This window comes from Serinus canaria, chromosome Z (assembly GCF_022539315.1).
Source record: "Serinus canaria isolate serCan28SL12 chromosome Z, serCan2020, whole genome shotgun sequence".
Taxonomy (NCBI): domain Eukaryota; kingdom Metazoa; phylum Chordata; class Aves; order Passeriformes; family Fringillidae; genus Serinus; species Serinus canaria.
In genome coordinates, this window is record NC_066343.1 from 34289684 (window position 1) to 34315444 (window position 25761).

General features: G+C 38.6%; 1 protein-coding gene across 1 annotated transcript in view; it reads left to right on the forward strand.

The window, feature by feature from the left end:
• Nucleotides 1–361: 361 nt before the first annotated feature.
• AUH (AU RNA binding methylglutaconyl-CoA hydratase) overlaps nucleotides 362–25761 on the forward strand; it is a 111965-nt gene continuing 86565 nt past the window's right edge. The window contains exons 1-3 of the mRNA XM_009096130.4: nucleotides 362–625; nucleotides 9635–9702; nucleotides 9800–9887. Of these exons, the coding sequence (XP_009094378.2) occupies nucleotides 397–625; nucleotides 9635–9702; nucleotides 9800–9887 (385 nt within the window). The 5' untranslated portion in view covers nucleotides 362–396. The remainder of the gene's footprint in view (nucleotides 626–9634; nucleotides 9703–9799; nucleotides 9888–25761) is intronic.

Here is a 25761-nt window from a genome sequence, read left to right on the forward strand (position 1 = left end):
CTGATCACCTTCCTGGCCTCCTCAGGACTTCATCAGTTTCCTGTCTTTCTTCTCTTGGGGACCCCAGAGCTGGACGCAGTGTTCCAGGTGGGGTCCGACCAGGATACCACCCGTCTGCCCACGCTGTTTTGGACGTGGCTAGGATGGGGCTGGTTTTCTGTCAAGTTTCAGATCTCCCCTGACTGACGAGCCGGGATGGGGCCGGCACAGGAGCCGGGGCCGGCACAGGAGCCGGGCACAGCCGGGCCGAGCCGCCCCCTCCCCGCGGCCCCGGGCGGCGGCGGCGGCGCGGGAAGGGGAGGGGGGAGCGGCGCCCCGTGCGTGCCGCAGCCGGTCACGTGGGCGGCGGGACCGGGGCCGGGGCCGCGAGAGGCTGAGGCGGCGCCGGCAGCAGCGATGGCGGCGGCGGCGGCGCTGGGCGGGCTCGGCCTCCTGCGCGCCCGGCTCAGGCTCGCAGCCGCAGCCGCCGCGACCTCCGCCGCCCTCGGCCGAACCGGCCACCGCGCGCCCCCGCTGCGCGGAGGCGTCGTCGCCGCCAGTGTCCCCTCGGCCGGGAGGAGCTACGGCTCTCAGGCGAAGGAAGAGGAGGAGCTGCGCGTCCGGTACCTGGATGATGAGCACAAAGGTAACGAGGGAAAGGCGGCTCTGCACCTGCTGTCCCGGCCTGGCCGGGGTGACCCCTGCGGGGCAGAGAGAGGGCGGCCCTGGGGGAGCTGCCCGGCGGCGAGGGGCGGGAAGAGAGCGGTGGCTCCTCCTTCTCCTTGTCACCGCGGCCGGGGTTGCGCCGCAGGGTGCTGGGAGCTGCCGGCATGGCAGTGGCAGAACTGGGTCAGCTTGGTCCTTCTTTGCTCTTCACTGCATCGTAGAACGGTTCGGGTTAGAAAGGACCGTGAATAGTGTCTGGTTCTAACTGCACCGCTATGGGCAGGGACACCCCGTAGTGGACAAGATGTGCTTAGAGCCCCATCCAGCCGGGCCTTGAACACCTCCAGGAATGGGGCATCCACAGCTTCGGTGGGCAACCTGTACCAGTGCCTCACCACCCTCCCAGTAAAGATTTTCCTCCTATTAACTAATCTAGACCTATTTTCTTTCAATTTGAAGCAATTCCACCTTGTCCTGTTGCTACATGCCCTTGTAAATAGTCTTGCCTCATCTTTCGTGTAGATTCCCTTCAGGTACTGGAAGGCTGTGACTAGGTTACTTCATTTCTAGACTGAACAGTTCCAATTCTGTGAGCCTTTCTTTACAGGAGAGGTGTCCCATTCTTATCATCTTGGTGGCCTCCTCTGGACTTACTCCAGCAGTTCCATGTCCTCCCTGTGCTGGGACCCCAGAGCTGGATGCAGGGTTCCAGGTGGGCTCTGACCAGAGCAGAGCAGAGGGGCAGAATCCCCTCCCTAGCCCTGCTGCCCACACTGCTTTGGATGCAGCCCAGGACACATTTGGCTTTCTGGGCTGGGAGTGCCCATGGCTGGGTCATGTCCAGCCTCTCACCCACCAGCACCCCCAAGTCCTTGTCACAGGGCTGCTCTCCATCTGTTCATCTAGAACCTGTGCTGATACCATGGGTTACTCTCACCATGTCAACATACTTTACCTTTATATGAAGTTGAAGCACCTTGCATTTGGTCTTTTTAAACCTCACGAGATTCCCATGGGCCCACTTCATGAGCCTGTCTAGGTTGCTATGAATGTCATCTTGTCCCTGAGGTGTGTCAACAGCATCACTCTTCTTTTCCAGAATACTGCAGCATACGTACTGTGTTTGTGAGGTACACCTCTGTGAACTGGCATCTGTTTGCCACTCTAATTTTGAGAAAATGAAGTTTAGCAGCAAATGTCTAGAGTCATGCTGCTTTAGACATTAGTTTTGTGCTTGTGTGCAGGGGGCAGAGGGCATAAAATTGATATCCATGTTTTCTGTCGTGGAAGGTATGGCTTCAGTATTCTCTCATCTCATGCCATTCTCCTAATAATGATCTTATCCTCCTCCTTGCTTTTAGTGTTGTCAACTACTACTCACCTTTTTCTACTCAACTATACCAAGAGTCTTATTTTAACTCACCTGGTTAAAAAAAAAAGAAAATCTGTGCTCCTTAGTGATGGGCAGCCAGTGCGTCACAGCACAGATACTTTGTATTTCCTCTTCTGATGTGGTGCTCTCTGGATTTTGAGAGTTCCACTTCCTTTCCCTGTGGATGCAGCAGGGCTAGGAATGGTGGAGAAGTAAGTGCAACTCTGTTCCTGAGGATTGATTTCTCTAGCCATGGTGTAATACATGCTTTTACGGAGAGGGCCATAGTGTAGGGTTTGCAGATTTGGTATCTGCAGCACGTGAATCTCTTTACATGGAAGATATATCTTGGAACCACCATGTAAGTTTGGTTTACCTCTTTGAGACATAACTCAGCTATTTCACACCTGCTACCAATTAAGGCAAATGCCTGTGAGTTGAGTTGCCTGTACATAGATATGTATACATATACAGAAAGGTAACTTTAAAACTTTGAATTTTAGTATGAGTTTAGAAGATTATTCTTTCTTTTCCAAGGGAAAACTGGTGTTGTGCTTTCATCTGAGGGCAGGTTTTTGTCATTATTTAGGATTGATAGTAAAGATGATATAATCTGACCCTGAAATTATCTTCTGTCTTGTAGTTCTGTTCCCAACTCTTTCCACTTCCTTTAAAATGTACTACTTTAGCCCAGTTTTTCCAGCTGACTGTGGAACTTGGAATTAGTTTAAAATATCTATGCAGAATTTTTTATTGTTTTAAGTTAAGAAAGAGACAAGACAGGAGCAAATAAGAGTTTGTAAATTGTTAGAAAAGAGTTTTTCCTTGCTTATTTTGTGCTTTACCAAGAATGGTAGAAAATATCACAATCTTACATAGCAATCAATTTTTATTTCTATTACACAACAAACATATAATTAGGCAGTGTGTTCCAGCTGTTGAATCAGCTAGGAATTATTGTTTTGTAATGTTATGAAAGTGTTTCATACTGAATATGTAGCCTAAAGCCCCAAAACTTGGAGATAGTATTTGTAATGTTAAAGCAGCTGTTGATATCATAAGGAAGGATTCAATCAGTGTATTTTTTATTAATGACTTCTCTTAAGTGGAATGAATTTTCTTTGGTCTTTCAGAAGGACATAGAAACAAACACTGTTTGTTAGAAAAAGATAAGAACAAAGATATAGAAATAGGCCAGAAGACATTAACTTCATATGCCTTCTTCAGCAGCACAAAGAGCAGGCAACATTTCTGCAAAAGAAACATGGCTCTGCTTCCTCCCTGTGGTGCTAGTACACACCCTCCTCCTCACCTTGTATATATACCAAGTTCGTCTATATTTATCTGTTTACAGCATGTAATATCTCTGCTTAATGAGGACACCAGCTCTGTAAACACCCCTGTGGTCTTTCTTGCTCTTTTCTACCCTGCTATTCCTTGATCTACTATTCTGTGTCCTTGACTTTCCCACATGGTACTCTGGTGCCCCCGTGCCCTTTTCACACCATGCCATTACTTACTTATTGACTCCACACATCTCAGACCCTGCTCTTTGACTACCTTTTATGGCACATGCATGCTTGTTGATGCTGTGGTTGTGCTCTTGCACGTGCCTAGCATTTCCACGTTGCTCAGAGAGGACTGTGAATACTGGGGAGGAAGGAAAACTGGCTGTACCTGCCTCACGTACAGGCACATGTCTTGCAGCACTAGATAAATCTTTGCCTGTTGGCAAAGTAGCAAACTGTTCTCCTTCATATCACTTCCATGTGATTTGCATACCCCACATCCTGAGAAGTTGTTAGACATGAAGTAAAATGAGACTATGTTTGCAAAGGTTAGTTACGGAAGTTTAAACTCAAGGCTTTCCAGCTTCCAAATTTGAAATTTGATCAGAACTAGAATACAAAAGATGTGAGATTTTTGAAGAATGTGATTGAAAAATACCTGTATATTCTGCCCATGTTGCAACTTGTGAAGCTCTTAGTGTTAGTTTTCTGTGAGTAAAGATGACTGTCAGTGTATTAGTTTTTTTAAATGAGGTATATATCTTTTACTTTGAGATTCTATTTGATCATCACTAGGGCTGAAATGTATTGCAGCTATTGATGTTTCATAACTTAGCCAAATTGCATTAGTGATCCTACTACAAATTTAAATGACCCTAGTACTTTGGATTTTTAAGTTATAGGTGCAATTGGGAGAAATATCTTTTTAGACTTGACTCCATTGTGGCGGTGTCACTTGCTGGAATGTGATCTAAATATTTTTAAAGTAATTTAGATTTTACACTAGAATGACTCCTTATGGTCAAATTTCCCAGCTGGTTTTGGTTCACTTTAGACTAAGACAGCTTTTGGTCTTCATCGTTTAGAATTTTAATGTACATGGAATGGGCAAAAACAAATACAGTCTTGGTTGAAGTTGTTTGCTCAGAGGTTGGAAACAGATAGCTAGCTGATAAATTGGAAAAACTTCCTGTTCCTTTGCCATGTTTAAAGCAGGGCTGATCAGGTGAGATCTACTAACTTAAGAAGTGTGGAAAAGAGATAGATCAGAATTTAGAGATGAAACAGGCTCAGATAGGGGATTTTGAAGAGTGCTTTGGTGCTTTTAAAAAGTGCTGATTAGTACATGTCCGTATGATTTTTCATTTAAATACTTCTTCATAAGATGATTAATGAAAGCCACCAGAAATGTGCATGATATATTCAGCATATGTTCCTGTTTTGGTTGAGAAACTAGTTAAGAATAATAAACATTTAAGTCCACTTGTCTGCCTTGGTGTATCTGAGTAGTTAAGTGAAACAAGTTTAAAAATAACTTACTGTGATCCCCCTTCCATTTTACAAAGCATGAATCGGACTTTTAAAAATATTTTTTTAATTATGGAAAATGATCTGTGTTTAATTAATGCAAATAAATAATAAAATAAATACAAATAAAAAGAATTCTGCGAGTACTTTATATGCAGATATAGTGAATCTTTCAAACTCTGGCAAAATGTCTAATATTGGTTTAAAGACAAGATTAATTTTTAAGTAACCATTTAAATGTGTTTCTACCAAACACAGAATTTTTTGGTCTCTAAAAAGTGCAAGATAAAAGAGATGAAAGTCATTATTAAAAGTAAGATCTCATGTACTGTCTTCCAGAGATGTATGTGTCCTTATTGCAGTGAAAGGCATTTCTTGCTTTTACTATGCTTTCATTTCATAATATAACTTTCATTTTTATCATATAACTTCTATAAGTTTCATTTCCTTTTTTTCTTAAACACTGATAATTATACCAAAGCAGCTTTCTCTTTTGACAGGGGCAACTTGTAAGTAGAGAACATATATGTATGTTTTGCCTCTAATGGTTGTCTAGGAAAGCAGTATACAGGAATATTGCTGTATTAGACAACACTGGGAATCATTTTCTCTTGGAGAGACTAGCCAGTTAAGATGAAGTTAGTTTTCAGTATTCAGATGTATTTTTAATAGATGCACATAATGTGCTGAAGTGTGTCCCAGAAATAATGTGGGCATGACTCCAAGGAAAAACTGTGACATTAATATTTGGTTTAGCATTATGTGAATGCCTATTCCTTCTTAGTAGATCTGTCACGTTTTTGATACCATACACCAACAAAGCAAAGACTACTACTACTACTAATTTCTACTTCTATTTATTAATGATTACTTTTTAATATATTTTTTTTTACAGGCAGAGTTTTCAAACAGTTTATTTTAAAGGATTCTGGAAAGCACACACACATATATATATATATAGCGCTGTGTGTGCTTTAGGAAGAATGAACCATGATTAAATGCTTCAGATGACAATGTAACAGGTGTTATTGAACAGTCACCGCCCTCAGGTCAAGTCCCCCATGACTGGAAAAGGGGAAACACTGTACCCATCTTTAAAAGGGACAGAAGGCTGAAGTCTGGGAACTAGTGACCCATGAGCCCTCATCTCTGTGCCTCCCCTCTGTGAGGAACAGATCCTTCTAGAAGCTGGGCTGAGGCACATGGTGGACAGGGAGGTGATTCAAGACACCCAGAATGGCTTCACCAAGGGCGTGTCCTACCTGACCAACTCAGTGACCTTGAATGACGGAGTTCACTCCATCAGTGGTCAAGGGAAGGCTACAGATTTCATTTATCTGGACTTCTGGAAAGCCTTTTGCAGAGTTCCCCACAACACCCTTCTTTCTAAAGTGGAGAGAGGTGGATTTGATGGATGGACTGTTGGATGGACTGTTGGATGGATGGACTGTTGGATGGATGGACTGTTGGATGGATGGACTGTTGGATGGACGGACTGTTGGACGGACTGTTGGACGGACTGTTGGACGGACTGTTGGACGGACTGTTGGACGGATGGATGGATGGATGGATGGATGGATGGACGGACGGACGGACGGACGGACGGACGGACGGACGGACGGACTGTTTGATGGATGGATGAGAAGTTGGTTGGATGGTGGCATCCAGAGTGTAATTGTCAATGGCTCAGGGTTCTGATGGATGTCAGTGACAAGCAGTGTGACTCAGGGGTCTATACTGGGACCACTGTGATTTAGTATCTTCATTGATGACATAGATGAGGGGATTGAGTTCACCTTCAGCAAGTTTTTAGGTGATACCAAGCTGAGTGGTGCAGTTGACACACCTGAAAGATGGGGCGCTATCCAGATGGACCTGGACAAATTTGGGAAGTGGGTCCATGGGAATCTCGTGAAATTTAAAAAGACCAAGTGCAAGGTGCTGCTCCACTGGGTCAGAGTAACCCCCAGTATCAGCACAGGCTCTAGATGAACAGGTGGAGAGCAGCCCTGTGACAAGGACTTGGGGATGCTGGTGGGTGAGAGGCTGGACATGACCCAGCCATGGACACTCCCAGCCCAGAAAGTGTCCTGGGCTACATCCAGAGCAGTGTGGGCAGCAGGGCCAGGGAGGGGTTTCTGCCCCTCTGCTCTGCTCTGGTCAGAGCCCACCTGGAACCCTGCATCCAGCTCTGGGGTCCCAGCACAGGGAGGACATGGAACTGTTAGAGTCCAGCAGAGCCATGAATATGATTAGATGAATATGATTCACCTTTCCTGTGAAAAAAGTCTGAGGAAATTGGAACTGCTCATCCTTTGGGATGGCCTACTGTGACATTCCATTTTCTGAAAGGAACCTGTAAGAAACATAGAGAGGGACTTTAAACTGAAAGAGAGCAGGTTTAGTGTAGATATTCAGAAGAAATTCTTTACTTTTAGGGACTGAAAGTGATTGCCCAGAGAATCTGTGCATACCCCATCCCTGGAGGTGTTCAAGGCGGTATTGGATGGGTGTCTGAACAACCTGGTCTAGTGCAAGGTGTCCTGGCGGGAGGCTTGGAACTAAATGATCTTCAAGGTCCCTTCCATCTTCAGGATGCTCAGATCTTGTAGTAATGGCAGATCAGAACAATAATGATTCAAATGTGACTGTAAGGCATGTCTTTTGTATATATATCTCTGCAATATGTAGGCACCCCTTGCAAACCTTTTATACGTTTTCTCTTGCAATTCTTGCTTCATATTTTTTTCATACTTAAATGAAAACAAATGGGTGGGTGCCATCTTTATCTTTTACTTCTGTAGAAGGAAGCAGAAGTGGTAGTTTTATGACTTGATATGACACTGCTAAGCAAAAATTGACGTGTATGATTTGTCTTCAAGGATAATTCCTTTGTAGGAAAAAAATCTTTAAAGTGCTTTAGTGTTAAGTGGAGCTTCCTTCTGAATACACTATTGTTGGTGGTGGAGTAGCAGTCTTTAGACTCCAGCAAGGAGAAGAAAAAATTCAAGTGTCATTAAGTGTTATTGCCATTAAGTATAACATGCTTCTGAAAAGGATGCTGTTTCCTGACTGAAGTATGGTTTGGGGTAATAGCGTCTCTAGTTTATTCAAGCATGGGATTTGTAGTGCCTGAAAATCAAAGTGAACTCGGGGTGAAGGGTCTTTTTGTGGCTTTAACATAGGATGATGCTTTTGCTGAATCTACTTGTGTTGAACATATGGAATAATTGAATGTGGAGTGATCCTCCTCCTGGAGAAGAAGTTGTAACAGCTGAAGAAAAGTGCTACAGCACCACTCTTTTTTGCCTAACAGAATGTAAACAGATTCCTATGCAAGTGCTGATGAACAACCTTTGCAGGTGGTCCTGTATTAGTATCTCCAGCCATAGGTAATAAGTGTGGGAATTCAAGCTTGTAGAACAACGGAATGAAGGTCATTTGGGTTGACCTGACTCCACTCCCCTTTTAGGAGGTATCTATACTTAACAATTGACTGTACCTTAAGAGCAAGAAAGGTGTATGTGCTTTATTACTGCATTTGACACTATTTTGATTTGAATCTTGACAGTGGTAGCTGACAAATGGAAGACTTTGTCTTCAAGTTGGTAACTGCAGAAGGAGCAGGAGCTCTTTTAAATCTTGTCTTGTCTGCATGTGTGTGCAACGTACATGCAGGAGGAAGGAGAGGAAGGGAGCTCAGACACTAATGGGTCAGTCCTAAGGGAGGACAGGTTTTCCAGAAATAGAAGAAGCAGTATTCACTGAGATGACAAGGAAGGATACAAGAGCTTAATTAGGTATAGATTGTACATTCAAAGCTGAGTGGTGAAGTAGTAATCACCTGGGCAAACACTGAGTTCCTGGAATTCTGTTTTTTCATATCATAGGTTGGTGGCAATACTGTGGGCATTTTTGTTTGAGGCGGAGCTTCCTTTCTGCCTTTCATTCCTGGTCCTGCCCTAGTCCTTTCTTCCCCCTTATCCTTGCATTTTCTGCATAAAAGGTCCTGACTGATAAAATGTTACCTGGGCAGGATCAGGACTGTGTGCTGGTGTTTTGAACTCAGGCAGTTGCGTGGGTTCAGGCAGTAATTGTCTAAAAGATTGCTATAATTGTGGTAAACTTAGGCATTGCCAAAATAGACTTTTCAGAATTTGATATTCATGCCTGTTAAGGTGAGGGGGTCATAATAAAGAAAATTTTTATTTCTGCTGCAACATTCAAACCAATGCGCAGGTAATAAGTCAGTTAGACAGTTGATCTGTAACTGGACTAAGGGAGCTGTGAATGTGTCTTTGGAGTGATATACCAAAATACCAAATTTTCCCATTGGTGGCATTCTTTCTATGTTTATGACTTCCTTTTACCTGTATTGGAGTTGCTGCTCTTATCTCTGATAGCACTTCATGCTTTAAAAAGTCTCTGGAGATAGTCTCTCTAAATATGGAAATATGTGCTTTACAATTAAGCATTTTTCCTGATGGTGTGTCAGCACTTCATGCACAAAAATGAAATTTGTGCATGCAGTTGTGTAGTTCTACATTCAACCTTTGTAAGCACTGTTTCCACATAATGATGTTAGGGCCCTATTTTCGTTCTTAAACTAAGTGTAATTTCTGTTGAGTATTGAAAAGAATAAATAATTTTATTTTCTTTCAGAGACCCAGTAGTGATTACACTAGCTTTTTTTTTTTCAGTCCTCAATGCCTTTTATAAAATTTCAAAATAATAATAATTTACATAGATGATACATATTTCACTCCATTGTAACAATGATGTGATCTTTCTTCCTCTCCAGGAATTGTGGTGCTTGGATTAAACAGATCTCATGCCAAGAATGCACTTAGCAAAAATCTTGTAAAAATGGTAAGTGAAAAGAATAGTTTTTACTATAAAGGTGAAGTATTGGAATAAAGCACTTTAAAAAGTGTTTGGTGATTCCCCTTCCTCCTTTTCTCTGTAGATGTCAAAAGCTGTGGATTCTTTGAAATCTGATAAGAAAGTACGAACTGTTGTATTCCGGAGTGAAGTCCCGGGGATATTCTGTGCTGGTATGCAAACTTAATTTTCCTAAAAAGCTGGAAATCCGTATTCTCTTATTGCACTAAAAAGAAAAACAAAAAAACCCCAAAAAACCAAAAAAAAACAAAAAAAAAACCCCAAACAAAACAAAACAAAAAAACAAAAAACAAAAAAAAAGGAAAAAAAAAAACAAAAAAAAGGGCCCAGATTCCAAGGAAACATGTCTTTTTCATATATTAATCTCAGTAACAAACAAAACATCTTAAAATTATTTTCCTCAAATGCTAACACAAATCAAATATTGGGTTTATTCTTTCCGTGTCATAAAGTATTTCAAAATATATAATAGTTAAACCATGATAGTGAAAAATCATTTAATTGATCTAGAAACTCTTGCAAGTATGTCAGAATAAGGTGCAAATAATTTGAGACCGTAGAAAGAGGCTTTGTAGAAAGCTGTATCAAACCTTTCTTTTAAATGCATTAACTTGAACTTTTAATTAAAGAAACATATATGAACTTAAGCTTTCATGATGAATATGCATGTTACTGCAGGCTGAATGTATTCTCAAATTAAAAACAAATCAAAACAAAAAGCACACCCCCCAGCCCACACATCCAACAGTACATGCATCTTGCCAAAGTGTTCGGAAAAGCAAGAGCTCTCAACTACCAGATTCTGGGAAACAGAATTTGCTGACATGTCAAGATCAATTCATACAGCAGTATCTTTTATGAATATCAAGTGAATAGTCTTCTTATTTAAAAATGTTTCAACCATATCTTACTTAATTCAAATTTAATTTACATCCATTTGAAACAGAAAACAGAAGTAAAACAGTTTGTTCTTTCTAATATATTAATATAACAGTCAAGAAAGAGGAGATCAGTTTTGAAATTTTATTTTTCTGATCATTTATGTAGTTGTTATTCTTGATAGCCCCAAATAACACAATTAGTTTAGTTTTAAATGCAAAATAGTTTTTCCAATTTTAAAATATGTAATGTACCTCAGCACTTTTAGTTGAGTTTAAAATTCTTCTTCTGGCTTTTAGTAAGCCTGTTCTCATGCTGATACAGTTTGCACTTACAAGACTTGTGAAAATAATTGTCTTGGAAAAAAAGGGAAAAATCAATTCAGTGCTTAGTAATACATACAAATAGGTTAAATGTATATGTATTAATCAGCATATTTAATTTAAAGGTTGTATCTGGTTTTAAATCAAGAAGTTATAAGTTTTAGCCGTCTGAGAAAATACCCTGTCGTTTTTAAACTGATGAAGAACGAAGCATCAGAGCAACACATGCAAATGATGTTTCAAGTTAAATGTTTCATACTTGAAATAAAAAGAGGGCTGTTGAGCTTTTTTAACTATCTTTTTTATTTTACATTCTTGAATTTTATAATAGTGGTATATTGGAAATAGGAGAGCAGAAATACTGATTTTGAGGGAGAGTATCTTAGGTATGCTACTATTATTGTATTTACGAGCTCCAAGTATATCTTCAGTATTCTTTGTTAGCTGTCTTTTCCGAGCTGTTCTAGTATAAAGATTTAACATACTCATTGCTGCTTCTTTGTCTGGCTTAGAAAACTAAGCAATTCTGGGTATGTATTAAGAGGTAACAACAGAGAAGATACCAGGACCTTAGGAAGGAAAATCAGTCCTGAAAAGAAGACTGTGAAAGACAAGGGCTGGGTATCTCTATCAGGATCTTAACCTGGGGAGTAGAGACAGGGTGTGAACTAGGTGGCTATAATTTTAAAAAGGTGATGGGTGAAACAAGAGTCCTAAGAAAGGAGATTCCTGTAGCTGGACAAGTGAAATAAATGATGTTCCAACAGTGGTAACTGAAATTTAGAATGAAACAGAATACCCAAGGCAGAGTTTGTTAATGAAAATAGACGAAAATTGTACAGGGGATGGATGGATTGCTTCAGTAGGTGACTTTATTGGGTGTCTCTAAAGAGAACAATAATAGAGGAACCATAGTGAGATCTGGAAAAAACAGGTTGACAGCTTAGGGAAGTAAAATGAGGAGAGGAACATACTGGATGTAAGAAGGCAGTTTCTGGAGGGGACTCAGGAAATTCAGTAGAACAGAAGAAAGTGTTTTCAAACTTAAATGTTAAAGGAGAATATATTACCTCAAGAATATTTAATTTCCTTAAAAAATGCAAGGATCATCTTGTGAAATGTCACATTTTCTTAAGCCTTATAGTGCTATTTAGTTAGGCTAAACCTGGAATGTTTTTATTTTTTTGTATTTCTTTAATAATGTTTTCTTGCTAACATGTGTGGGAATGTATGTTTTTAAAAATACACTTTTATGATTATTTTTTGGACCACCATCTGATGTTTTACAGACCACATATTGGGAAACTTTGTCCTAGAATGTAGTTCCCTTTTATGTGTGGAACGAAGTCCAAGATCATTAAATCCTGCCATTCCTTAGCTATCAACATGTATCTGTGAAAGCCACAAGCCAAGTGTCTTGTTTCCTTCTAAGGCCTAGTCCACAAAACATGACATCCAATCATTTTTCTCAAAGTAGTAGTGTGGATGATTAAAATATTTAAACTCTCTTGATGACTGATGTAGATTTGGGTATGATTTCAAATTATGGTATTTTCACACTGTGAAATTGGAAGGGGACAAAAATGGAATTATATAAAAGAATGTAGAGATGTGCCAGAAATCATATCCTTTCATTTCTGCATAAAAATTCACTTTGAGTCTTTACCTACTCTTTTCTTTGTGTCTCCTTTTTACTACTTTATACATCCAGGGGTGCAGAAAGCTCCTCATTAATGCTCAAGCGCTGATCAAAAGGGACTCCCAGAAAGCAAAGCCTTGCATGTCTGGGATTAAGGGTGTCTGTGATTATGCATAGGCTGTGTCTGTCAGTATTTACATCTGTAAGGGCTTCTTGTGCTTCCATTAGAAATGCTCTGGCACTGAGTCACTTCTTGGCTCCTTTCTTTCTGCATCTGAAATCAAATAAGTTAAGTATTGGTCTTTCTGGAGTGAACATGTATGACCAGTCCTGGCCTATGTGAGCTGCAGAATAATGTACTAACACTATTCTGTAGCCAAAGTAGGTGAATCTGTAAAGGACTCTTTTTATTTCCTGACAGTGTTCCATTCTTGAGGAAGGCATAGGCTAATGCAGGGAATAAGGCAGGTGTCCCATGGGTAAAATACCTGTGATGAAGTAATCATGGGCTGTGCTGTGTTCACACAAGAGGCCAAATTACATTCACATAGGCAGTTCAAATAGCTTGATTTTTCATTATTAACATGATTTTAACATACGTATATTATTGATACTGTTGAGGTGCTTTTTGGGAACAGATTTTTAGGCTTTTTTCATCTTCAAAATACTTCTAGAGGTAATTTTGCATAATAGTGTTGGATGATACAGTACTGTGAGGAGGAGAGGAGGCAGTACCCACAAGTTTTTGCAAAATCTAATTTTGTGTTGATGTGTTTGCAGAATGGATAAGGTTGGAAGAGACTTCAGTGATGTCATCTGGTCCAACCTCACTGCTCAATCAGAGTCGTTCTGGAGACAGTCTTAGAACTTTTTCTAATTTTAACTACATGAGGTCAGAAAAAAAATACAAATAAACTATTTGTTTAAGAGCAGTTTTTTCAGTTTTCAGAGAGTATTTGAGAATGGCTTTTGTCTGAAGAATTGAACAAGCTAATATTGCATCTTAAAGCTTTTGTTGTTCAGTTTTCTAAGGCTTTGAATAGAAGCTGAGATAATATTTATAGAACTTCTAGTTATTACAGAATTTTACTTTTGGATCTGTTTTGGCTGAAGCTGAAGACGGCTGCATGGTTCTAGGTCTCCGGCTTTCTTCTGTTTTTTTCCCATCTCACCCACTCTTGTCAGTATGTTTGATGGCGTGAATAGGGATTATGCTATATTTTGCAATTGAAAACTATGGGATCAAGTAATCTTTCCTTTTAAACAGTTTTATATGTTGATGGTTATAGTGATTAAAGAAACAGATTCTGATTATATTCTTTTCCTTCTACCTTTTTGCTTGCGGTTCCTTGTATTATTGTTTTTCTTGGTTATGTCATATTCCTCCACCCCTCTTTTCATGTCCGGTCAAGAAAGCATTAAAAAGCCATATTCTTCATGTATTTGTCTCAGGTAGTAATTTACTGGTCCATTGTCCATTGGTTCAATTTGCAGCTCATGCTAATAAATAAAACCCCTTGCTATCATTTCACCATTCAGAGTAGTACCTCTGGTGCCTGAACAACCAGGACAATTGCTTAACTCTTACTGTCCAAGTCCAGTCAGAGATCATTTCACTTAAAAATCCACATGTGAGTTGTCAGTTTCCCTGCATCCATCTCTTCTCTGTTGATATGCAGAAAAAAATCCTACTATCTCCTAAAGGAGAAAAGGACTAGAGGAACATGCTGCTTCTGGACTTTGATTTGCCTGGGAGAGTTAGGAGAGCTTTCTGTTGTAACTTGTAACTTCTTGAGACTTTCGTGGTGACTGTGTTTAGAGGGTGTTTAGATCAGGATTGGTTTTTCAAAGTGAGCTGGACTGTATGATCGATGTTGTGAGGTTGATGGGTTATTTGCTTTGTATATGTGTGCATGCAAAGAGAGCAAGCTTTGGAACAATTTTTACTGTTATTTGGAGCCTTATTTCAAAGATTTTTGAGACATATCAGAATACAGACAGTTAATTTTTTGCTGTTATAACAGGCTTTCAAGACAGTTTGAAAAATTTTGGTATTTGAGCTCTTTAAACCACTTTGACCTAAAAGTTACTGCAGCTCGGCCAATATAGTCCTTTCTTGGAAAAGCAGAAGAAATCTCTGTGCCAGAAAAAAATCGCTATTTGAATCTGTGGTATGAGTAAAGCCAACCCAAATGCTTTTCCTGGTGGCATAATTTGTCTGCATCAAAATTTTGCTTCTGTCAGAGTTGAATTGCCTATATGGAGTTTAATTCCCTGCTGCCACTTCCAGCTGGTGCAATTTTTCTGACAGAAGTTTATGAAGCAGACAAGCCTGGTAGACCAGATCCTTGAAGACTTCTTTGTTTATCAGGTTTTGATATGGAGGAGTAGAGGAGTTTCATAATAGCTCTCAAATACTTGACCTACTCTTATTTTTATAGAACTAGCAGGAGTAGTAGGGAGGTATTACTGGGGATCTAATCTCCTCTTTTTCTTACAGTCTCTGTTATGCAAGCAAGGAAGAGTGTATACTTTCCCAGACCATATTTGGTTCTCCAGATTTCAGCTCCTGCACCAGAAACTGAGAAAAGATTTTTTATATTACTCCACTCTTCCCTCTTAAGCATTCAGATCACACATGAAAATGTTTTAGTGTCTTCTGAATATTTCTGTTGCTGCATGTACCTTTCATTTCCCCAAATAAATGCCTTATGATGGAGACTGTAGCTAGGTTCTTTCCTCTTTCTCATTCCAAGCTTTCACCAGTGTTTAGACGCCAAGTGCTGTTAGCTGCTTGTATACTATTATACTCAACAACAGTTGCATTTCTCCTAGATCAACATCAGTGACATGAAATACATTAGGTTGGTCAGCCATGTGGCAGCTCTGTCTTGTGAGTGTGCGCGATCATATGTTACATTTGGGTTCTACAGCTTGCTTTGTCCGATGTAGGTGATTTTGCTTCTTAATTTTGATATTGTCTTTCTGGAATGATTAATTCCTGTCATTATTTCTAGAGCACATGTCGGACAACTGAGCCAATACAGATTGCAGTTAGGATTGTGGTTTGATCCTCTAGTCTATATGCAGAAAAAAATCCCACTAAGTAAAAATGGTTTAAGTATCTTTCTTTTGGAAGTACCTTAGTCATCTAACTTCAAATGCTCCTCTACTACCTGACAACACATGCTAAATTTCAGAAGTAATTGGAATGACAGTGGATTTTTCAGAGCTAAAAAATGCAAAAAGGAGTTTTCCAGGAGGTTTTTCAGTAAGAATATGAAAATCTAACAATGTTCATTTTTTTTGATTTGCAGAAGACTGACCCATTCCTGATGAGGAAGCAGGCACAAAGAATATGATAGGAAATTGGGTGAGACTGTACTCGACAGTGCAGTCTTCAAATCAGCATCTAATCAACTAGGAAGTTTTAAGCTAAGAATCACTTGTCTTTCTTCTCATTGGTTGGTGCAATGCCTTACTTGAGAAAATGATAGGATTTGGTTTTCATTTGTTCAGCTTTCTGCAAGTTATTCTCCAGATGGGAATAGAGCTTTTAAACTAATGTATTTAGTTCACATGGGCCTCTCTGAGAAAAGACGAGGAGCTGCCCTGGTACTTGACAGAGCAAGCTGTATCCAGTTCTAAAACAAACCTGTGACTGCTCAATGATGAGTCTTTAAGAGATGCTGGTGGCACCTCTGTGATAATATATATATTAGAAATTGTAAAGAACCATGTGCAGCACGCATGAGAGAGGAGTGAGAAGAAAATGGAAGAGGAACAGCCCTGCAGACCCCGAGATCAGAAGCAAGGAAGGGAAGGAGGTGCCAAAGGAGATTCCCTTGCAGCCAGAGAGAAGACCATGTCAAAGCAGATTGTCATCCTGAGCTCATGGAGGACCAGTCTGGAGCAGATATCCACGCTGCAGGCCATGAGGTGCCCCCATGCTGAAGCAGGTGGACACACCCTGATGGAAGCTGCAGCCCATGAAGAGCCCAGTCAGGAGCAGGGTCCTGGCAGAGTTGTGACCTGTGGGAGAGCAGCCTATAAAGGAGCAGATGCTCTGGCAGTTGTGGCCCATGGGGGACCAATGCTGGAGAAGTCTTGTTTCTAAAGGACTGTGCCCTGTGGAAAGGACTGTGCTGAAGCAGTGTCTGAAGAACTGTGTCTCCTGTGGGAAGTCCTGGGAAAGACTGTATTGTGTGGGAGAGATTCTATGCTGGAGCGGGGAAAAAGAGTAAGGAGGAAAGAGTGGCAGTGAAGTGTTATGGTTAAATTGCGTGTCCCATTCCCCCTCCCTTTTGCTCTGCACCGTGGTAGGGAGGGGTGAAGGACTTAGTAACAAAGTTAAACTAGGAAAAAAGAAAGTAAGAATAGTGGGGGGAAGATGGATTTATTTTGGTTTCTCACTGTCTACCTTTTATTGCCAATAAATAAATTAATTTTTCCTAAGTCCAGTCTGTTTTGTGCATGATGGTAGCATGATGGTAGCAAATGAGTGATCTCCCTGTCTTTATCTTGGTCTATGAGCTTTAATTGTATATTTTTCCCTGTCTTACTGAGGAGGGGAATTGGCAGAGAGCCTAAGTTAACCTACACATCCAGTTATTACAGATTTTTCAAAGTAAGATTGAGGGAAGACCTTTATTCTTGAGGAGCTATGAATTGAGGGTGGATTAATTATATAAAGTCTCAGAGGAACTTGTGTAAAAATTAGTCTAAGATAGAAGTAGACAGGAAGATTTTTCTCCACTTGAATGAGCAGTGACCAGAGATGTGTAATAAGTATGGTATAGAAGTTAAAGCGGAATAACTTCAACAGGAAAATCTGTAACTACTTGGTTCTTTTTTCTATCCCTTACTTGAGGGGTAGGATTTTTTTTCTTTAGGCTTGTGTATGGCTTCTGTTTAGATGACTCACTCTTCCTACCTTGTGTGCTCTGAAGACTTGTGTATGAAATATTGTGTGTCCTTCTCCAGATCTGAAGTTCTCTAATGACACCTTCAGTTCACTTACTCCTTTATTATCAGGAGCAATTTATAAAAATACTATGTTTCTGTCTGAGAGGGATTCCATTGTTTCACTGCATACAGTTTGAATTGAAAGTACTTTCAACCAGTGTGCACTTTCCTCCCGTTTCAAAGATTTCTAAGGATCTAGAGAAAGTAAAGACAACTTAATTCATAGCTAATATTACTATAGCATAAATATTTTTTTTTTTCAAATAAAGCTTCTGGTAATTGGATATATTCAGCTGTAATGCTAGTTGTGGATATTTCCATGCCATTTTTCTTCCTTTTTTGGTCTTGAATGAGCTTTAGACCTAGCTTACTGGGATTTGTTCACACAAATGAAAAAAATTTAAGATCAGGCCATTCGTGAAAGTCAAATTGTGAGCTCCAGCTAGAGAGTCATCTTTTTAGTAGTATTTTTCCTTGATTGATGCAGTTTTGAGATTTGCTTTTTCAAGCTGGTGAAACAACATCTGACCATTCCATCTCTTCTGTGGCTTGTGACATCTGATAAAAAATGTAAATGTAAAAGTTTGTTTATTCCAATGATACAAGCATTCTTTGTTTTCCTTCCTCAATAGGATTGAAGTAATCTTGAACTTGAGATCCATGCTATTACTTAAAATTGACTAAAAAGATCCAAATCTGTCTGAGTTGGTTCTCTGGTTGTGTGGTGGGCTTTGCCAAACGGAATCAACATTTTGTAGAGTTACCTAATTTGATTGATCAAGGTAGTGCTTTACTGGTATAATATTTACCAAAGGCTGGGCTCTCTAATACAGTTATGTGGAAATACAGCACCTACTTCAGTTACTGGAAATGTGGGATTATTTTATGGAGATCTGTCTTTAGAACGCATTTTGAGCAACAGAAGGCTATACTATATTTGGTATCGTTCAGCTAGTTAATGTGTTCTGGGAAGTATACAAGCAGGATTAAAGTGTATCTTTGGCTATTGGAGAACATAGTGAAGATGTTATACCTGCTGATTAAAAAAAATATTTAAAAAAAAAATTTATGTTTTAGTAGTTTAACAAATTGCCTTGGGCTTTTAGTCCATTAAAAGAAATGCACACAATTAATGTGGTATTTTACAGAAATATTTTTTCCAGTGAAAGCCACCTAAAATACTACAAATATTAAATTCTAGGTAAAAGGTATTTTTCTGAGGTAGTGGTATTTGGTTAGTTGTTCTTACAGAGGAGGGTAACAAGAAAGGGAGTGATTTTCCAAAAGCTATGAAAAATTATAAAAGCATGGGAAAAATTATCAAATTGAATGCCTAAAATTGTTAAATTGAAATATTTGGTACAAAGTAATTTGTTATGTTTGGAGAAGTAGTTACAAATAAATATACTGGGGATAAAAGAAATTTATTTGTTTGGACTCTTTCTAGGGCAGTCAGAATCATGCTCAGGGTATCCTCTGAGTAGCTGTACAGAAAACCTAGGCAGGCAAATATCTGAAGGAAACAGTTGGCCGTTTTTAGGTTGCCTTCCTACATCTTGTTTATATTACGTTGAGTAAAAATTTTGGAGGTGTAGCTTGCTTTTTATAATGTTAAATTGAGGGTTGGAGTCTAACTTCAGAGCTAAAACTTTTATAAGCAAATGACTGAAAGTCATTTAATGAATGAAAATAAGTTTAACCATAAAGCTTACAAATAAGTAAATCAAGTATGATCCTGAACAGCTGGAGAACTTCTTAAGTTTCTTGAGATGCTTGAAATTGATGCAATGCTCGAGATCTTTTGGATTGTTACAGAAGTAATAAAGAAGTCTCCAGAGTAGACATTAGTAGTGACTTGTTGTCCAAACTTGACACAGGCAGGAATGGTGAATATCTGGGATATGCAACTTCAACATATCCCAGAATTTAGATAAAAGTGATGTCTTGATGATTATGAAGCAATGAAAGGTACCTCACCTGACTACCTACAACAGAGAAACACACATACAGACCTTACTTATAATGCTATAATGAGTTTTCAAACAATGAAATATTTTCTGGAGTGAATATACCAGAACAGACGAAATTAAAATGGACAAGGTACCAGATGATGCAGAAAGTTTTATATTAGGAAAACTGTGTTTTGCAGTATCCCCAGATGGTTGGACAACATTTGATCTTATAAAGAGGCTGTACTTTCTGGTTATAAAATATTTAAAATATTTTATGTAAATATTTTGAGAATAATCAGAAATTATTTTCCTTTGTATTTGTTTGTCTTTTTTTAAAATATGCTTCTCAAGGTTTTGCTCCTCTGATGTCTTTGGTAATGTCACTGGCTTGTTGCAGTTTTCGCTGCTTGGGAATGTATCTTTAATGGCTGTGTATGTGCTGCAAGTGCAATGCCTTTCATTTTTGATTAAAAAAAGTTGTTCTACGCTATTTTTATGAGGTTTATCCAAACCCAAATTTCCTAGCTTGCTTAAATTAAGCTAGGAAATTTGGGTAATAAATATATAAAATATATTTCATATATTTGTTACAGTTAGGTTTGACTTTTGGAATATAGTCCTTGTGGCACTGCTTAGAACTGCACTGGGAGTTGCATTGAATTTCATGTATAGGTACTCACATGCATCACACTTTTTTTCCCTCTCCTTTTTTATTGTGTATCATTGAAGCATGTAATTAGAAGACAATTGACATACATGACACCATGTAAGAAATTCCTGTAATTGTTTACATGTTGGAGATCTGTAGATGAACTTGACTGTCATAAAGAAAGACTTTACTGGAAACCTGCATAACTATCACCAGACCACTTCTGGTGTTTGTATGTGGATCAAAGAGAGAGGACTGTGGAATTCAGTGCTGCTGAAGTCTTTGATTTGGTAGGGTAGACTAGTGGACAGGATGCTGTATGTGAACAGTTTTGTTTCCATGGAAGTGAGTAAAGTCTTCTTGAGATTCTCCTGTTCAGAAAAATTCCTAGTATGGTATAATTTGTCATCTTTAAGCAAGCTTTAGTCTGTATCCTGCAGGTGTATTAAATATTGTTGATTTGATATCTAAACCTACAGGAATAACTGTGTAGTCATTGTTGGTATCTTTAAGATCTTTGAAGTCAAAAGGCAGTTGAGATGAGTCCTCTTCCAATGATATCCTTGTATATATCAACTTTCAGATTTCTGTATCTCTCTGCAGCTGTTTTGAAGTATGTGAGATTTTTCCTCTGTGGTTGACGTGTGTACTAACAAATGCATTAATTGCTAGTGGTCTTATCTTTAAAACTTGTACTGGGCATGTCTGGTTTAGAGTTCACCTCCATACAGCAGCCTATATGGTGCTGTGTTATAGATTGGTTACCAGAACAGTGTTGAAGAGACACCAGTGTTTTATAGTTATCATTATAGTAACATAGTGAATAGTTCTTACACAACATCAAGGTCCCCTATGCTTCTCACTGTGCCAGTCATTCAACTGAGGGTAAGCAGGAGGCTGGGGTGGGGCACAGCTCTCACAGATGTGTGAATTGAGCAGGGGGATATTCCGTGACATATGAGATCCTACTCAGCAATAAAATTAGGTAGTTGTTTTTCCAAAGTAGACCTTGCTTAGGACTTGAGAGACATTGGTCTGCTGGTGGGGAAAGACTGCTTTTGCTTAATTTTCTTCTTTTTTCTCCTTTTACTGATTAAACTGCCTTTATGTCAGCCTGCAAGGTGGGTCCCCCTCTTCCTCCCCACTGCTTTTGTGGTTCTTGTCATTTCTCCATCCTGCTGTGTAGTGGGAAAGCAACAAGCAGTACATAACTATGGCTTTGTATGACATTAAAAATGAAATCTGGAGTCATTAGTTCCAAAAATATCCTGTATAGTTATGAATACCAACATTGCTATAATGCTACTGTACTTGTTTTAGTTTTGCTAGAGGGATGCTTGAAGTCACTTTAAGCCTGTTCTGACAGGTGTTACAGCCCAAGAGGGTTATTCTTTTCTCCCATTCTATTTTCAGAATACAGTGGTGAATTCTTAATTAAGAACTTAGTATTTAGGGAGACGCTCCTTAGCTATTTTTAATCCAAAAGTACCATTAGCACTCTTCTGGTAGAAACCTGGGTTTTGGAAAAAGTTTCTTTCTGTACTTCTAGCCCTTCAAAGTTAGGAGTTAGAGAAATTCTGAGAGATGATTTATGGGTATTGTTATTCTCTCTCCTTCACATATTGCATTTTTTTTCTTGGAGTGTGAAATTTTAGCACCTTAGAATATTAGGTATTGGAGTATGAATTTGAGATACATTCCTGAATCACAAAATATTGTTTTTACTGTCTTTCTTTGTAGACCTTAATCAGCAATGTGGTTTTGCTTTAAGCCTTTCATTTCAAATCTTTGAATAGAGCAAAAGTTGTCTATATTTAGGTTAGAAAACATTTAATTTTTCACTTTATTTTTTTTTCTTTTTATCAGATCTCTTGAGAGCTGGATTAGTATCATAACTGACATGAAGACAATCCAGGAACTTTATCTTTTCAAATTACTTGCACTTTATGTAATAAAAACATTTTTAAATTTCCAAAAAACCTTTGTATATTTTGAAATAGAGTTTTATATAATTGCCTGGAAAACAGAGAGGACTGTATTAGGTAGAATTCTACATTTTTGTAGTAGCATGTTGTTAATGGTTTGACAATGATTGTAACAGGTTAGTAGGGGTGTTGAATGGTTGACTGAGTCCAGCAAGATCCCTGGAGATATTTAAAAGATGTGTAGATGTGGTACTTTGGGACATAGGCAAGGTAAATGTTTGGACTTGATGATCTTGAAGGTCTTTTTCAGCCTAAACAATGCTCTGATTTCATGATACAAGAGCCATTTTGACATGATTATGGTGGAGGCTAGCTACTTTAGTTAATGTAATTTTCAGTGTTCAAATCTTAGTTAAAAAGAGAGCAGTGGCATGCTCAAGGATCAGGTTTTTTTCAGATCTTAAACTCACTCATCTATGATCCATATACAGTGAGTTAAAGGGACTAAAACCATGTGAAGATCATTTTAACTGGAAGTTACAGATTATTGATTAGCCCTGATCATACTAGATTGATAAGATAAATTTGGTGAGGCTGTGGTAAATGAATATATTACATGAGGAGCTTAATTCTTCTTTGTTTCTATTATGTACTTCTGAATATTTGACTTTCCACTGCAGTGACTGAGGTCCAGATCTCTTCCATAAATATTAAGTCAAATTGAGTAGTCACTTCCATTTGAAATGCTCATTTCACATCTGCGGATATTTGTCATGTTGGTTTGTGAAGAAAGCATGCTAATTTTCTTCACAGTTTTCTGAGGCAGATTGTCACAGTATGAGTTAAGTAACGCCTTTTTTCTGGAGTACTAAGTGCCTGTGGCACCTGATTTCTTTATTGGTGAGGGAACTCAGCCTGCTTAGCCGTTTATATCCTTGGCAGAGAAAACCTGCTGGCAAAAATAATCTGATCTCATGTGCTCAGTGGTAGTGGGCTGGAAATAGAATACATGTGCGCAACACATGGCAAAAATAGTTATTACATGGTAAAGAATTCTTTCCCATTTGTTTTTGAAAGAGTGAATAAAAGTGACATGTAGCAGAGGCACTTAGACATATCTGAATCTATAACATTTTCATCTTAAGACAGTTTGCAACAGTCAGTTTCACATCTGCTTTTATAAATGGCGCAGAATGAGACACAAAACAGCTATATATATGTGTGTTAATTGCCACAAATATGAAGAAAAAAATTCCAATAATTAATTTTTTTTTCTCTCTTCTCTTGTCTTGGCCTGCAGCTGACATTTGTTTACTTTAAGGATACCTTTGTTGTATATTTATTGCAGTAAAGGATTTTTTTGGTAGCATCTAAATTGAATGTGTAGCTCTTGAAAGCTGAAGGAGAAAAAACCAAGTGGATTTACATAAATGGACTATTGAGTTCCTTATATATATACATGTGTAACATCACCATTATAATATGTCCCTGGAGTGATGCAGGAAAATGTAGAGACCTGTCCATAGTGAAAATGGTTTGAATTTTGTATGTAGATTTTTTTAAATGTGCAATCTGTGGACATTTGTTTTGAACATTTAAAATTTTACTAAAAAATTAAAAAATTATTTTTAAAAGTAGTACAGGTAGTATGAAAATGAAGAAATTATGAAGTTTCTATTTTGATTTTCTCCTCGTAAAATTTTTACTTTTTTTTGTAGTTAAGCACTGATTCCATGTTTGTGATTAATTAATAGGAATACATGTGTGCTTGTCTTTATACAGATCTTTTGTTGTCTTGCACCAAATTTATAAGACAAGTAAAAGAAATGCTGTGACTTCTAGTCAGATCCTGCCTTTTGTAACAAAATGCAGTTCCCCCAAATACATTTAATGATAAAAAGCTGCATTGATACTGAAGTTGGCTAAGAATGAACTTCTAACACAATTTAAGGTATTAGAAAGCAGGCATTCTTTATTGCAGGTCTGGACACATATGGAGGATTTTTCCTCTAATTGAATGTGTGTCATGAAACTTTACAACGGAGTATTTATTCCATCGTGATCATACATATTCATTACAGCATACTTCCTAGGTAAAACATAAACACTTTTCCTAGAAGTAGTTTGCATGCATCTGCCTCCTCCTGGAAGTCCTTTTATGATCCTCGAGGCTCGTCCATAGGGGTCTCTGGTCCTCGTAGTCACTGGGTGCCCCCAATGTTGTAATGCCTTTGCTTTGTACTTCTCTTAGGTCATGCGCAGTTGTTTCTTGTTACATAACTTTGCCACAAAAACCACTTCTGTTCCTCATTATCTGTTTATCCACTGGGTTTCAGCTACTAGTTTAGCATCCTGTATGTCTGCTTTTATGTTCTTTTGTCTAATTTCCTGGTTAGAATTTTGAGCTTTCTTTTCCAACTTCCAGGAAGTGAAAATTTCTATTCTCTGTTGTCTGTCAACAGGTAGATAATTAGCTGTCTAGAATTTCCCTCAGCATCTTCCAATATAATGTATGCAGTTCATATTAATAGTGAGGCATGAGGGTTTTGTAGGATATAAGAAAATTAGATTTAAAAGAATATTTTTTTTTATATTTTAAGATTTCTTTGTGGCGTTCTTGTCACCAGCCAGAACTTACTCAATGCATATGGATGGACATAGTTTTTAAGTGATTGAGTTCTGGGTGCAAATATCACCTATCTGTATAATTTCTTAAATCCCTTCAGATAGCAGGTCATACTCCCATGTTGGATCTCCTTTTCTTTTCCTTTCTTTCTCTAAAGTTTAAAGTTGCTGACAAGTCTATTGGATGGTCTTTCATAAATAAAAGAGATCAAATATCTCTGAAGTACTTTAAAATAACAAATCTTTAGAAAATAGAATTCAATTTGCAATATTGGTGCTGAAAATATATTCAGTGGATGGGAAATTTTGCTATTTGCAAGCTCTTTGATTTAGCTTTCTGAGTCAGTTTAAAGCCTTTGAGGACACTGGGAGTAAGGGGAAGTACTGATTGTCAACTGCTTAATTTGGTGCACTGACAAATAGAATTGCAGCTGCTGTTTTCATATCTGAGTTTTGTGTGAACAAAGGATAATTAAGAGATGTTCCTTTTCATAGCTTAAACACTTACTTGTCCTTAGTTTCACGCAGAAGGACACTTTTTACTGTGTAGAATGGGAAGACTTTGTCCTTAAGTGCTGCCCCAGTATTAATTTGAGCCAGAGATGTTTCTGCAGGAATGCCAGCCATTTTAATGTTTTTTGGGTTTTTTTGTTTTTTTGTTTTTAAGTCCAAGATTTAAGTTTTCTTAATAGACCTAGACTGGCCAAAGCTGAGCTCTATATCTTTAACCCAGAAGGTGCTTCTTCTCTCATTTGGGTTTCCCCACAAAAATCTTTTCTTCTTACCTAGTGTAGCTTGAAAATGTTTCTAGTCAAACTCAATTTTCACCTCATGCGGTCTAAGGCCATTACGTCGAGTCTTCAAGTTTGTTTGCAGTCTGATGTATGCAGAGAAAAGTTACTTTGTAATTTGGGGACAACAGTTTGGAGACAACAGAATGTGATTATTGTTGCAGATGTTCTTTAGAAGGTGTCTGTATTTTCATATGTTGTATGTATTATTTACCAGCTTCTTTAAATGTTCCACTGAAAGTATCACTTGCTGCATAGCAGCACAGAATACAGTGTCA